This window comes from Falco peregrinus, chromosome 5, assembly GCF_023634155.1.
Source record: "Falco peregrinus isolate bFalPer1 chromosome 5, bFalPer1.pri, whole genome shotgun sequence".
NCBI classification, from domain to species: Eukaryota; Metazoa; Chordata; class Aves; order Falconiformes; family Falconidae; genus Falco; species Falco peregrinus.
The window spans coordinates 24,029,561-24,045,350 of NC_073725.1; the positions used below are offsets into that span (position 1 = coordinate 24,029,561).

At 42.5% G+C, this 15,790-nt stretch overlaps 1 protein-coding gene across 6 annotated transcripts in view; it reads left to right on the forward strand.

Annotated features, from left to right (window-relative positions):
* Positions 1-6,315, forward strand: part of CDK13 (cyclin dependent kinase 13) — a 49,316-nt gene extending 43,001 nt beyond the window's left edge. For all 6 annotated transcript variants that reach the window (XM_055803396.1, XM_055803398.1, XM_055803399.1 and 3 more), the window contains exon 14: positions 1,094-6,315. In XM_055803396.1, coding sequence (XP_055659371.1) covers positions 1,094-1,950 — 857 coding nt within the window. In that variant the 3' untranslated portion in view covers positions 1,951-6,315. The remainder of the gene's footprint in view (positions 1-1,093) is intronic.
* Positions 6,316-15,790: the final 9,475 nt, after the last annotated feature.

Sequence of the window (15,790 nt, forward strand, 5' to 3'; positions counted from 1 at the left end):
GAGACATAGCAGTTTGGGGATAAAGAGTTAACATGTTAACCAGATGATTCTGTGTGAGTATAGAAGAGATGATTAAATTGATTTTATCACTTACGTCTGGATCGTGGAATATATGTTTTACTGTAACAGGTGTCATGCAGACAGGACAAAGGATGATTTCCCCTCTTTCAGAGGTACACAAGGGCTGGTAGGATTTCTGATTAAACAGTTACGTTCATATTATTCGGGGGGGGTGAGATTTTCTTAGTGGTGTTTGTGGTGGTGAAGGCCATCTTCTCTAGCAAATTCATAGATGGAATTTGCCAGTTTTGAGTGTGTGTTTAGGGAAAGCCTGTTTTGGGGAGAGGATGTTTTATTTTTGTTTTTAATGCTGACTAGAGCAATTTCTTGGTGTCAGATTCTTTAAGTGGTTACCCATAACTGGCACTAACACCCATGGTTGAAGGGTTTCTTTGGGATGTAGTAGTGGCTCCCTTAGTCTTCACAAAGTTTAGAGCTCTGCTGTTGGATCTTTTTAGATGGTTATTTCATTCAGTTTTATTGTATGGTGGTTTATGTATTGCTTGTGGTGTTTGCAGCTGTAAAAAGAAATATTCTGAAGTGGTTTGGGGTGGTGGTTGAGGTTTTTTGGGGCGGTGGTTTTCTTTAATCTTAAGTTTTGCTGTTCCTTGATAGGGTGTCCTTTTGTCTCTCAAGACTTTTATCTCTATTTGCAAGTTCCTTCCGATCCTTCTTTGAGTGTTCCAGTGTTTATGTGTTGCTTGAGATTTGAGGTTTACTTTCTTTTTTGGTTTGTTTTTCTTTTGGGGAGGGGGTGGGTTTGGGTGGCTTTTTTAAGGAACTTGTACCGTTTTTCTTCAGTTTCTTGCCTGGTAATCTTACTTTGAGGAGAAACCTGCATCACCATCCTAAGGCAAATGAGGCGTTGCTGTCTCCAAAATAATCTGTCCAACTACTAATAAAATAATTTGACTGCTAAGTTAATGAGAATTGAAGTAACAAACCTCTGTGTTGTTCCAGGAATGAGTCCTTTCCTTTCTGGTATTGTTGTTATATGTTTTTATTTCAGTGTTTTTCTTTTTCATCTGCTTAGGTCAAGAGGATTTGGTTAGGCAGTCTGAGATGAGGCTTCTAAACCGAACACCTGAACAAGAACGCCCTCGGATCTTGCCTCCAGACCAGCGTCCCCCAGAGCCACCGGAGCCTCCACCTCTCACTGATGAAGACCTTGATTATCGGACAGAGAACCAGCATTTGCCTATAACTAACTCTTCAGGAACAGATCCTCACGCAGGAGTGAAAGCAGCTCTTCTGCAGCTGCTTGCTCAGCATCAAGCTCAGGCAACAACAGAGGAGCCAGTACAAACGAGCGTGGATTATCAGGCTAGAGACTCCTACGTAACAGGCCCAGACTACAAGGATAACTTTGGATCATCTTCCTTCTCATCTGCCCATTATGGCAGTAGTGATGGAATAGGAAGTGGATCATCAGGAGCATTAGAAAGAAGGAGCTTCCTTGGAAACTCAGATATTCAGTCTTTGGATAACTACAGTACTGCTTCATCTCACTCTGGTGCTGCCCCTCCTCCGTCAGCCTTTTCAGAATCCTTTCCCAGCTCAGTAACTGGTTATGGAGACATTTACCTCAACACTGGCCCCATGCTATTTAGTGGAGATAAAGACCATAGGTTTGAATACAGCCACGGCCCGATCCCGGTTCTGGGGAGCAGCAGTGATGCTTCCGCGGGGCCAGAGAGTACGCACTCTTTGCCCGCAAAGATGCACAACTATAGCTACGGAAGTAACTTACAGGAAAATCCGAGTGGCATCAGCCACATGCATGGACAGACTTGGACTTCTCCTGCCCAAGGACCTGGCTATTCCCAAGGATACAGGGGACACATTAGCACATCTGCAGTGAGAGGGCGCGGCAGAGGATTACCATATTGAGTATCTGTTTTTCCTCAGGCACATCATTTTTATCTGGAAAAACTTCTTTTTTTTTTTTTTTTTTTTTTTTCCTAGCTGCAGTTTAAAGCAGCAGTTCAACAGACTTGAATAATGTTAATTCAACAGCTTTATTTTTATGTGGAAAAGGGTCTTGCATACAGTAGGAAAAATTAAAAATGCTTAAAACTCATGCTGTCTGAAAACTAGATAAATTGATTGTACATGTTCACAAACTCTAGTTCTGAATTTTATTTTGTATTTTGGCAGTTTTAAGTGGATGCTAAATTTAGGGACATCAGCTTTTTATGGCACTCTTTCAGATCTTCTGAACTATGCACATTTGTGCTTTTTTTGTAAGTTTGGACCAACTTTTATGTAAAAAAGAAATTTTACAACAATCAAAGCAGGGCACTGATTTATTTGGTATTTTTCTTTTTACAGAACTACCTTTAGTCAGAGGTCACTGTCAGTCTTTGCACTGCTTTCAGTGTTATTGTGGAAGGTGTACTTTGTGCTCATTTCAGATAATAAAACACAACCTTTCTCTTGATGCAAAATTTTATAAATATTTGTTCAATGTTATTTTTTTTCCTTCCAAGAAAAAAGAAAAAAAAAAAAAGAATGGATATTCTGGTAAAATGTTCTTTCCATCTCCCCAGGCTTGTTTATATAAAAACTGTTTTACTTGAATGGTAAGTGCCTTAACATGTAAGCTTAAGGTCTGCAAAAGTTTGAAGTACTTCATAGATTGATGTGAAAAATAATACCTAAACCTAAGTAGTTAACATGAAAATTCAGATAATAGGCAACTCAAATAGGTCATAACGTTGTGCTGTTTACTTCAGGTGGGCCAGTTATTTAGACACCTAATCTTATCTCGATTAAATTATAATTTTCAAATTGATCTTCATGAGAAACGTTGAAAGTGAGGAGAAGAATGAAGAGTGTAGTTTTTCCTCAGCTCCCTCTTGGAGTTGTAGTAAGTGTTTTAGTTCCTCTGCCAAATAAACTGTACTTATATGTCCTTACCAAGTGATGAAATAGTTTTTTCTCTAAATGTCAACAGCAGTAATTACTTTGTGTGAGAAGCTGACACTGTCATCTTTTTACCACAAATACTGCATTATAGGAAGTAACCAAAGGAAAAATGACCGTTATTTAAAGCAACAGCAAAATGTTTGACACTAGTTCTAATTCTCTGTAAACTTGTGATTGTGCCAATTAATTGATTTTATATCTGCTATTCCACAGAACGTTTTAATATTGGAATATAGTCTCTCTGAACAACTGATAAAATGACTGTAGTTAAAACTCTTTACCAGGAGCCACTCGTCATATTAATTATAACTTCCAGCATGGTTTTGTTTTTTTTTTTTCCTTGGACAACAAGTGGTCTCTCTGCTGCAGAGAGGAGGTATGGTTATATTTTGCATGTACGTAAAAGAATGTTTTAAAGCCCATATTGGAAACAATTTTCCAACTGATTATCCAGTTGACAAATCGGTACCTTATGTAACTGAGTGTTTAATTATTACTTTTTAAAAAGTAAAATTTCTACTTACACTATTACAAATGTAGTCTTGTCAGTGACTTTTTGGATTTTCAGAATAGAAGCCAAAGTTGTTGGTGTTTTGGTTTGGTTTAGTTGAAAATCCTGGTTCATATATGGCTAACTACTACACTGTAGAGCATGGAGAAACTCACTTGGCTAACTGTGTAGCGTTTGAGGATCTGGCAGATGAGAAATGGAGAGAGTCATGCTGCTTACGATGTCCCTGTAAGTCTGGCAGTTGCCTTCACTAGACACGGTAGATAATCCCACGATCTGAAAATAAAAGTGGCCCAGTCAGAAACAAGTACTTGTGACCTGAATAGCCTATGCTTAAGAAAAACAAAAGCTTCATGTATGAATGGATACTTTTCCTTGACTAAGGACACCCCTGTAGCATTTTTCTGCTAGTAAAATTTTGAAGGCAAAAATCATTAGTGTCATTTAGATACGGACAGTGTCAGCTAAGGCTTTTTGTTACTACTTAAAAAAAAAACCAGAAACCAAAACCAAAAACAACCAGAAAACAATCCCACAGTGATACACACAGATTGCTTTTTTTAAGAATCCAGCAAAAAACATTCAGATTTTTTTAGGCAGTTGCTTTCACTAAAAATGTGCAGTCTGGTGTTACTCCCCTGTGCTTCAGATGCAACTGCCGGTGATAGCTAAAAAAGCAGGTAAGTTCAAATGGAAGGTAGAACTCAGAGGACTACATTATTTGACTTCTGATACAAAAAAAATGCAAGGAAGACATGTTTCTTACTGCTTCCCTTTTTGGAGGTGAATTTTCAAATCATTTAGTTCACCTCATTTAACACAGAGAAGTCAGTCCCCTCTGACTGTGTGAGCGACGGTGCAGTTTCCTTACAGGCTGGCAGTACTCTGATGTTGCATTGTTCCGCCAAAATGGATTTCAGTCTTCGGCCATGGGAATAAATACATTTAAATTTATTTTTTTTTAAAAAAGCAGCACAAGTAATCCGAACTATGAGGGGAGAGAGAAGGAGATGCAATAGACAGTTGACTTCCCAGATGAATCAGAAACCAAACCCTGGACACTGTGGCTGTTGTGTGCTGCGCAATGACTTCTCCCCAGGTCACTTGAAGGATTACTGGCCTGTGACTTTGAACACTCTATTTGCCTGGGACAACAGTGTTGGGGTAATTTGGAGGGAGATGTTTAACATATTTCCGTATACAATAACTGGAGAGATTACCTTCCATGCAGCATGGGGGATCTTGGCTCTCGCTGGCAGCCTTCCCTCTCCTGGGCAGGCGGAGGCTGCGTGTGGGGCTGGAGCTCTGCCCTCCCGTTGTGGGCAGCCCCTGGGTGCATGGCAGGAGGGTTTCTCCCTGCGGCCACATTCCCCTGGCCTCGGAGTTGGCGCCTGGGCAGGTTAGCAGCCAGGGAACTGGTCGGATCTAAGGACTGTGAGTCCACGTTCATTTGTACCGGACCTGTGTATTACCTATCAAAATTTCTTCTAAATTAAATCATGACAAGGTGCTTATGTCAATTCCAAATTTTACCCTTTTGAATGAACAAAAATTTCACTCGGCAGAGTGAGTCTGTACTAGTTTGGCATTTTACATATATGGCTCTTGCATTTTTGATGCAGTAGTAGGCATTCTGAAAATTACATTATTTTTCTGTGGAGCTGTGGCTTTTGTTTCTTTCCCTCCCAATCCTTTGGGTTTACATTTTCTGTGCTGCGATTCCAAAGTGTGCTACAGAGACCTGGACACTACATCGAAAAGTAAGTGTTGTGTGTTTGTATTTCTAAATAAACATAGCAAAATACTGTAATCAAGTACTATCAAGTAGCAAGTACTTCATTATTTATATTAAGTGGTCTTTAGCCATACCAAGAGGAAGAAAGCGAGCACAACAGGACTGCTATGACCATGACTTAAAACGCTTAAGACTATTATAATACTTAAAATCAGCCAAAGGAAAAGGAAACAGCTTTTGTCATGGATTGCTAGTGGTTGTTACCTTGAACAGAAAGAAGCAGTGTTAGGGAAGAGGTGTAAAAATACATGTATCATTAAATGTTAATATAATTTCTTGGGAAAATAATTTTTAAATGGCAAACTTCTATATTTTCTTATGTTTCCATAAGGCATGGTCTATGTTAAAATTTCTCCATACCACGGTAGTGTAAGGTGCTTCCTAGAAGCAGAGGCGATAAGTGCTGTAATGTAAGTTCTTAGGGGTTTGAGTGCTCTTCTCCTTTTGCTTGGTGCAGGAGGCAAGGTTCTGTTTTGGTGAGGTTTACAGTTGGATGAGTTTAGTAGGTAATTGTGCAGTAAAACCTGAAGTAACGTTAGGATACCCCTTATCTGCGGGCACATTAGATCTCAGACCATGAATTCTGTTTCCTAAAGAGAAAAATCTCAGATGTATTTCTGGCATTATTCTTTTTGTTAATAAACACGCAGGTGTTTTACATACAACATTTCTCCAGTCTGTTCTGTTACACTGTTTTTCACATGGGGAAATTTGGCTGTTGCCCTTCTTGATGGTTTTGGGATGCTCTGTATATGCGGAAGTGTGTCATGAAATTAAGGAATCACCAGAAAAGTGATTTGAATTCTGTTTTTAAAAATGAAATTACCTTGGGTTGGCTTAAAATCGAACTAACTTTTGCTTATCAGGGTGAAGAATACTTTATTGCAGGAGTTATTTCAAGACAACCTAATTTAAAATAATCAAACTGTTATGCTTCAGCTTGCTTACTCTTTGTTATTTTAAGCCATTTGTATATAAAATGTATTGTGCGGCCTGTAAATAAAATACATGAAAACTTGAAGTCTTTCATTGTTTTTCCTCTCTGGTGGTCAAAGGGCATTTAAGAAAAACATTGGGTTAAGCTGAGGTGGTTTTTATAGTATCCTAATGAACATAATTTTCAGCGTGTTGAAATTCTGCAAAGTTTTAAAAAAAAATATTTACTTCAGTACTTTTTCGAAGGAAAACCGCAGTGGCTGGCAGGACGAGTGCCTGTGGCTAGAGCGGAGCCCCAGGTTGCTGCAGCAGCTATGCAGCGAGCGCAGGTGGCGCAGCCAAAGCAGGCAGCGTGCAGGGACACGGAGGGGACATGAGCCCCTCTAAGTGCTGAAAAGATGCTGCTGTGTCCAGCACCTGTTGTGTGAGCTTTTCAGGAGGGTGGGCGATGTATAAGGTGATTTTTTATTTTTTTTTCTTGGCGCTGTCCAAGGACAGGTGCAGTTAATATTCCCCACCGCTATCTATTTAAAGAGGATGGTGTGTGCGTTAGAAGTGATGGAAAGTCAAAGCCAGGTATTTTCCGTGGCTGGCTACGTGCATACACTGCTTGTGAAGTGCTGTAAATGGGGGTCAAAGGCATGCTAGCTGGAGGCTGGATGTTTATGTGCAGCACTGCCTTGGCAGGCACCTTGAAAATGCCAGCAGGCGTGTGCCCTGCAGGAACAGGAGGACCCCTCCGAGAAAACTGCAGCTCCTTTGCTTGGCATCAGATGTGTAAACGTGGTGATGAGGGACACGGTTCAGTGGTCGACTTGGCAGCATTGGGTTTATGGTTGGACTTGATCGTAAGGGTCTTTTCCAATCTAAACGATCCTGCCATTCTAAATCGAGTGAGGCTTCAGCAACTGCACTTTGAATGCCTGAGGCTTCTCTGCTTTTTTCCTGCTGTATCAGCAAATCGAATGAAAGTGTTTTCATCGTTCAATAAATGCTATGCTGCCATCCAAAAATAAGGCACTTGCCGTATCTTCCATGCTCAGACTCCAGGTGGGACGGAGTGCTGCTGCCTTGGCTTCAGTAACGTGTCGTTGACAGAGACGACGAGCGGTGAAGGTGCGGTAGAAGGTGGCGGGGGCCGGCAGCAGTTCCGTGGGTGTATCATCACACCATCACACACATCAGGCTGGTAATTGGAGACAATACTTGGGCAGCAGCTGCAATTAAAGGCAGGGCTTTACTTCTGATGACCACTTCAGGCTGTATTACGTTGGATGTTGACTTATGTGTGTCAGATCAGACAGCTGCATGAAACAATTTCTAGTTGTTTGCTCCATTTTTATCATGAAAGCTGCTATTGCAACAAGCAACGTGACAAAGTTGGCTCTGGTTTATGTTGGAGAATGATCCTGTAACGGTTTGACAATGATGCTGCATCTCCTTCAGTCAGCTGTTTGTGCCATACAGCCATCAAGCTGTGCAAAAAGGTACCAGTAACAATTCCAGTGGGATCTGTGTGTAAATCAGTATCTTCAGCTGCAAATAAAAGAGCAAGTGAAAGAGAGATGCAAATAACTGCAGACCAACAGCCTGTATTGACACAGAGCAAGGAACGTGTCTGTGAAATCGATGGCAGGAGGGGAAGCAGGCCATCTCGTGTCACAGCCATGAATTATTTATTGCCTGTTAGCTCTGAGAGAACCATGCAATTTTCCAGAAACTTCTGTTAAATTAGCTGAACCGGGATTAGGTTGCTTCTATTTTTAAGGAATGCCTGTAAGCCCTGACAGGCCATCTGCATGAAGGGGATTACAGCTACCAAACGCCCCCATCAAGTGGAAGAAAAGGCAAGTCAGAGCTTTTGGCAGCGACAACAAACAAGGGGCGAGCGCAAGCTTTGTTTGAAAAATAAAGGGGAACTGTTTCCTTTCCCAGTCAACTGCGTTCGCAGCCATGGAGCTCAAGGGGTTTGTTTTTAAAGCCCCTTGCTGGTTACGGCTGCTTATTTGGGGCATTTTTTATTGCCCATGGAGAAAACTCACGGTCAGTGTGATTTACCTCAGGAGGAACTTTGAGTTGGAGCGTACAGTAATGTTTTCTTTTTCCCCGTGTGTTGCAGCCCTTGCTAACGGGCGGCACCGGGATCGCTTTTCACAGCATGGCTTTGATTCTGCTTCCACAATTCCTCCGTGGGTGCTTTGGCCGTACTATTGATATGGCAAATCCTCATAATGTGATGAATGCATCTTTAATAGGATTTCTTGCAAAGAGGCTTTGTGAAGATTTTTTTTCTGTATAAGAAAATACAGAGTTCAAGAGACGTAACCAGGTAGAAAAGGGAACGCTTGAGCGTAAGCTTTACGGAAACTAGCCTGGGAGCTTCTGGTACGCACAAGCAGATCTGGCAGCCATGTGCTGCCCTGAAGATAACTTGGTGGGGATTAACTGGTTTCTGTGGTTAGTATTTGACTTGAGCAGATGTGTATCTGTGCTGTGCTCCCTCCTGCAAGCTAGGGTATGGCCATCGTTGCTAGAGGACATAGTTGGAAGCCAGTGTTGAGCGTGCAGGTCTAGCGCAGATAGGTGCCTTTTTTCTTTCATCCTGCAAGTTCTTTTCAGACCCATTTTACAAATACAGAAAACGTTATCAGGTTCTGACACGGGGCGGGGGGGAAACCACAATTTCTCCTTTTTCAATGTTTTCTGAGGATCTTGGTTTTGCCTGGGTGGCAGTGCTAGGGAAGCGCTGACGGCTGCTTGCCCTGCCGCGGGGACCTCTCCGAGCATCATTGGTGCTGCAAGAGCCGATGGTGATTTTCCTCGTTGTTCTGGGTCTGGGTCACCCTGAGCGACTCATGGGCCGTACAGAGAGCTGGACAGAAGCCTGGCTTAGGGGATTTTCCCTGAACAAGGAGCAAGGGAGAGATGGTTACTGATGTGTCTAGCAAGGGGGCTTTTGCCTTCATTCTTCTTCATCCTCGCCAATTGCAAAAAGGATCAATGGGAATGGTTTCAAAGTAGAACCTGGAGGGTTTTGGTTTGGTTTGGGGTGTTTTTTTCTGTTTTTCTTTACCTGTGTTATCCTTCAGGGAGCTTGTGGATGTTGGAAACCACCATGAGACTAACCCAGGTCTGCTGAAGTGTTGCTCGTCCTGGCCTCCATGGTACACCCCAGCTGCTTTCTTCCCTAGTAGCTCCCTTGTGGGCAACACGGGGCACCTTCCAGGGTCTGGGACAGAATGGTTCCCTCATCTCTTCCATCAGAGCTGAACTCCAGGAGCTCAGGTTACAACTTCCAGCCTTAAAGGCTAGTGGCAGTAAAATGCCTCTTACAAGGGTCTTTTTTATTCTTCTTATTGTTGTTATTTTGGGTTTTTTTTGTTTAAGGCAGGAGACAAGAATTCACAGGCTGCAGACTTCACCGACATACGTGTCTCCCGGGCTGCTTCTCTGGATTAAGAAGAATGCCTCAGCCAAAAAAATGCCCCTGGTTGCAATAAATTGCTAGAATTTGAATCGCCAGAACGGCCCAGCCCTATGGTAAGGTCTTCTGCTGCACATCTGTCTGTCCAAGCCTAATGCCCTTCGGTTTTACCTGGGTGAGTAGCTGTGTTGATACTCTGGAAATACTCCAGGCTTTTTTCCCTACCTGTTATTTCAAAATCTTTGATGTGCCAGAATATGGGGAAGAAGGCGTATCCAACAGGCCACAGAGCTGTACGGGAGCTCGCTCCTTCGATCCATTCCCTGATGAAGGTCTCGTGGAGTGAGAATGCCCAGCTGAACTCTGCTTTGCTGGGCAATGCGGCTGCTGGTGGGATCTGCTTTTATTTCTAGCTGGGGAATGTATGTTGTATTTAACTCCGAAAAGCTCAGAGTATCTTTCAGGTAAAATGCAAGGGAAGTATCTTCCCCCCCCTCCCCCCCCCCCCCCCCCCCCCATCTTGCGAAGCCAAATATTACCCATGCTCTTACCTGAAGAAGGCCAGAATAATTTACCCACATTTTTTCTACACATTTTTCACTGTGACCCACCTCAGCCTCTGCAGAATACAAAGCACCACGTGTGGAACTTCATCTGACAATAATCTCTGCTGCTAAACCCAGCCCTAACCTGCTTTAAACATCCCTCCTTGCAAGAAGAATCAATCTTATGTTTCAGTGTGAGAAAATCAGTAGATGAGAATTTGGAACAAGCTGGAAACGGGGAGCGATGTCTTCACGTTCCCATTAGAAGTGCTGTGTCTGCTTTGAACTATGGGAGGGCCAGGCGAGGGTACAGAAGCCCTGGGTGCCCCCTGCCCCCCCCCAGTCACTCCTTCTCCAGGCAGCAGTGACCTAGTAGCACACGTTATGGGGCGTGTGAATGCTGTTACGTGTCTTTAGTAGGTTTCTGGGGAATGGACGCCCAACCATAAAATGACAGCCCCCAACCAGAGCACAACGGGTTTGTTCCTCTCCCCCTCTTTGCCCCCGCAGCCGTACGTGGCAGCCCTACTCCCAGCAGGATGGTGCTGCTGCTGCTGCCCCTCCGTGCTCTCCTGGCTCCCAGTTCCTGCAGGGTTGGTGCTGTTTGCGCTGCTCCAAGGGGGTTGGGAGGGCAGAGTATGGCGAGGAGGTGGTGCTGGGCCACGGCAGGCACCTGGAAGTGCTCAGAGACGTGGTGGCACTGCAGCGTCCTGCTGCCTTGTGGAGAGGTGGGGGTTGACCTGAGCTTCCTTTGTGGAGCATCTGCAGTGTTGGTGTCTAAGCCCTGGGCATGCATCCGTTTGTTCCTGGTCGGAAGCATCGTTTGCCTCCTGGAATGGTCGAGATCATGTCACTGGTTTAATGATGAGATCATTTTCAGCAACGTGCTAGTCATCTGGGGTGTGTAATCGCACAGCATCCACTGCAGTGTACCTCTCCTCACCCTCTCTGTCAGCAGGAAATACTCTCCTCCCATCAGCACCGCTGGTGCACACACCATGACCCTTCTTTTCACGTTACCTTGGAGGGGGTTTAGAAAAATTGTATGATTTTTCATATGGGAATCTGGGAGAAAGGCCGTTTTTGTCTGCGGTCACCCAGGATGGCTCCAGCACCCGGAGGATCCCAACACGGGCTTCTCCTTTGTTTTCCCTGGGTTACAGCAGCGAGCGCATTGGTAAGCACATGGACGGTCTGGGTTTTGTAACATCACAGCAATACTTGTCCCTAAACTGGAAGCTCCAAGATAAGGTAAACTGGAGATTCTCTGCTCTGAAAAAAACGAGGGAAGCTCCAAAATGCTTTTCTAGTGATACAGCTATTCTCACAGATTAGATTATAGTGTAAAAACCCCAAATATTGCTGTGTAGCATCTTCAAAGCTAGCACTGCCGATGCTACCTGTGGTATGTTGCTTTTATTTTTCATTCTGGAAAAATGTTTTTTGGATGCTCCAGCATTTACTGTTCCTCAGCTCCCTCCACCAGGCCAATGGTTGTTGTTTGTTTCCAAAATACAAGATAGAGCACCAGGGCTTAGGTTAGATGAGGTTTTTTTCTTGTTCTCTGCTGGGCAGCCTCTTTGTCCCTTGTTGCTTATGGATAAAATACGAACAAACAAACAGTTGTGCCCCGTCGCTCAGGACCAACATCAGAATCAAAGCACTGCCTGAGTTGCTGGAGAATGCTGGTTAAGCGCTAACAACCATCAGAAAAATGCTGAGCGCCTGCCTTCATTTAACAACTTTCTGATCTATACCCCTGCAAAGCAATACACCATTGAGAGATCAGGGCTTCTGCTTTGCAGCTGACCCAGGGACACAATATACATGGAGGAGAAGCAGGCCAGCCCCTGCCTTCCTGCACGACAGTTTAAAATGAAAAGACATCCCCATACCAGGAAACAAAGGATGCTGCATGCAGCGTGTAAACCCAGCAGGCAACGTTACCCCCATGCAGTCCTGTAACCTTCCCCACCCTCTGGAAAATGTGGGTCATCCCCGGGGTGCAGCCCTTGCCCCCCAGACAAGGCAGGCAGTGGGCTGTCTGACTGCACGGGCACCTTCCTGCTTCCCACCCTGCCACTGCTGGACAGAGATTAATCGCAACCATTTATCCGAATACCTTTTTTGTGAAAATTGTTCACTGGGGGGAGGGGGGTGGGCAAGAGAGTAAGAGCTAGAGAAGACATGGGAAATTAATAGAAATCTGTTAATGGTGTATATGAGATATGGGGTAGTATATAATAGTTACAAACTTATCTGCAGATGGTCTGGTGATTCCGCATCAGGGAAGTATTACTCTAAGCCTGGCAGCCTTTATTAGAAGCTCTGTGCGTTTTCCTCTCCAGGCTGCTGCTCATTATGGATTGCAGATCCTGCCCTGGGACTTCCAAGCCAGCACATACAATTATGTGAGAGAGTGAAAGAAGACATGCAGGTAGTAGTAATAATTTTTATTTGCTAACTGTACTTGCGATTACAATATTTCCTTTTGGAAATAATGACAAAAACACCCCAAAAAAATCCCACAGAATTTTGCAGACCTGCTCTATTAGAAATTCAGTCCTGTTTTAGCTCCTAGCATTAGATAAACTGGAGACGGCCACCTCTTTCAACCGATCTCCCATTAGGCTCCAGTTTGGTTTGGGGTTTGGGTGTTGGGGTTTTTTTCGTTTTGGTGTTGGGTTTTTTTTTTCCTTTAAGTACAACACATAAGTCTTAACTGTGAGAATGTGATTTTTTTACTGACATCCAGGGAAACCTTCCGTATGCTTTATCAAAGCCCTTGTCATTTTTTTCTCCCTTGCAGCCCATCAACTCTTCTTTTTCATTTCTTATCTCCTGTATTAAGGTTTCAGCATTATGGAGTTTTTTTATTCTAGAAACGATTACATTATGCTCTTCGTTGTGGGAAGCAGTAAATCAAAGCATCACCTTGCATCTGAAAACCAGTGCTTTCCAGGTTTATTTAAAATGTAAACGTATGGCTAGATACAGTGCAATGTCAATAAGGAGCTCTGGGCTTTGCAGAAAGGTTGCATGTGAAATGCAGAAAAGATATGCTAATGCGAAGTCTGTGACAGGAAATGAATTTTAACTGTATCTCTTGTTATTTTAGTATGCTCAGGGTATGGGCAAACAGGTATGCAATTTATACGAAATCATAATTTCATACAATTCATTTCAGTATGTATTTGTATACATTAAATTTATATGTAAAAATAGCAAGGAGCCACATCTTGTCACAATATGTAGGTCGTAGGCTAGTAATGAAATTATTCTTTTCAATTACTTTTTTCAAGAAACATTTGTTTAAAGCCATCTGTTATTCTCTTTGAAGTGATGAATCAAAAAATGTTTGATTGAGAAAATGTCAGCAGTTTAAAGAAAATGTAATTTTAACAGAAATCTTTTGGTGAAACTGGCACACCTACCTAAACAGTCTTTTTTTTTTTTTTTTTTTTTTTTTTTTCCTTGAGTCTGTATTTCTATTGAGGTCTGAAAATATCTGATTACTTGAGATACAGTCCCAACAAGAGGCATCCTTCTGTCTTAGTTAAAGTATGTTTCTGTCTAAATATTTCATCTGTATGACATGTTTGTGGTGGCAAGAGCAGAAAGAGAGTAGATAGCATCCAACAGAACTAAATAGTCACTGCAGTCCACAACAAAGTAAAGGTTGGTGCCCTAAGGAGTCAGTGAGCTCATCAGTTGCCTCTATACAACTGGAAAGAAAAATACAATGAGAACGAGAGGGATCAGTTACATTGACTAATTAAAAATAAAAATTTCTAAAACCTTCTGTCAACAAAGGAGGCTGCAGATAACAGGAAAAGGTCAGGATTTTGTACGCAGAATAGAAAGAATAACAAATGCAGATGCTTCGCTGACACCCAGTTTGAGGGTTTCTATTTCTAGTTGTGTTTTAAGCGTGATTGATTCTCCCAACAGCTTCTGTGGCAGGAAAAAGGGGATAACTGACCAAGTTTCTACACAACGCTGAGACGAGACAACAATTTGACAAGACAAAATCAATGTGAACAACGTACAAGCACATGCTTTGCTGCGCGGAGGCTGTTTAATAGGACACTGGCTCGACCCCTTCCAACAGAGCACCATGCGGACAGACAAGTCGTGTAACTCCACTGGAGGACTTCACGTGATGGGTGAGATGATAACACATCAACAGCAGCGTTATTAGATTCACATGCACATAAACAGACCCAACAAATTGGATTACATTTCCTGCGGGTAGGGGTTTTTGTCAAGTGGGTCCTCTAGTGTGCTGGGAAAGCTGGCAGCTCCTACAGTTCTTCAGAGCAGTTCTAAAACTGTTTGTGAGTGGGAAGGGAAAAGCTGCTCGTGTTGACATTAAACACTCTGTAGTTAGTCAGAAAGAGCAAGAAATCAGGTTTCTAACACTTGTATTGCACACCCTTGTTTTGCAAAGCATCATCTACATCATGCGATATATTACATAGTGTTGGAACTGTAAAATCAGCATATCTACAGCTTGACCACTACTAGAAATGCATTAACATTTTTAGGCTTGATTTTCTGTAGCTTTTTAAAAATAATATTCATGAAAATACTTGTAATTATTACGGTGACGATTTTATGCTCTAGAAAGAGATTATGCCACTTAAAGCCCCGGCCAAAAAAAATCCCCAACCCAAAATACTTCAAGACCTGAAACCTCAACTATGAAAGTGAATTTGTGGATTATTTTTCTGTTTTGAAGCACAGGAAGTTTATTACAGTATGTTTTAGAATACTGTCATATTTTGCTTTCTGATTCATTAATAATATATAATAATAATTTGAAAATCTGAACCACATTTGTCTCCAGGAGATGAGAGAGGGTGCTTCACCAGATTAGGCGTCTATCAGTTACAAAGATACTGGTCATTAAAAAAAAAAGAAGTCTTATTAAACTAATAGCTGGTTGACCTACAGACTGGTTTACTCTGTGATAATTGCTTGAGAATCTTTCACTGGAAGGGGCTACGCTTTGGATTACAGCACAAATCATTTCCACATGCAGTGAAATTCAATAGTACAAGTATCCCTCTCTGTTTCTTCAGAGACTGTGACCTCCATTGCTGTAGCACTGTGCACAAAAATGTCAGACTGTTATCTTAGTTTGAAATTGTTCCTGCTGTCATTGCAGATTTTAGGTCAGATAAAGGATGAAAACCAAACCCCCTGTTAACTTCGTCAGGGATCTCCATTTAATTCTCCAGTGACAGAATTTCCCTTTGCAACAGAACTTTGCTTTCCTTGATAAAACTACATTCCATTTAAAAAAAAAAAAAAAATAAAAAAAAGAGTCTAATTTGGCATACTTATTTTGGCCACAGCAGACTGGAACTGCAGCTGTCCTTGAGAGATGGGAACCACACAAATGTGTTGATGATCAGAGAAATCACTGAGATGGTCAATTGTTCCAAGTCGTTGCATGCTGATGACATAAGCAGCAGATTTGTTTTGCTGGTATCAATGTTTCTGAGTCTATTTGTGTTCTATACAGCAAATTTGAAAGGTGCTCAGGAAAATGAAAGTGGTTTTGTGGACCTGTATCAGAATCTAGA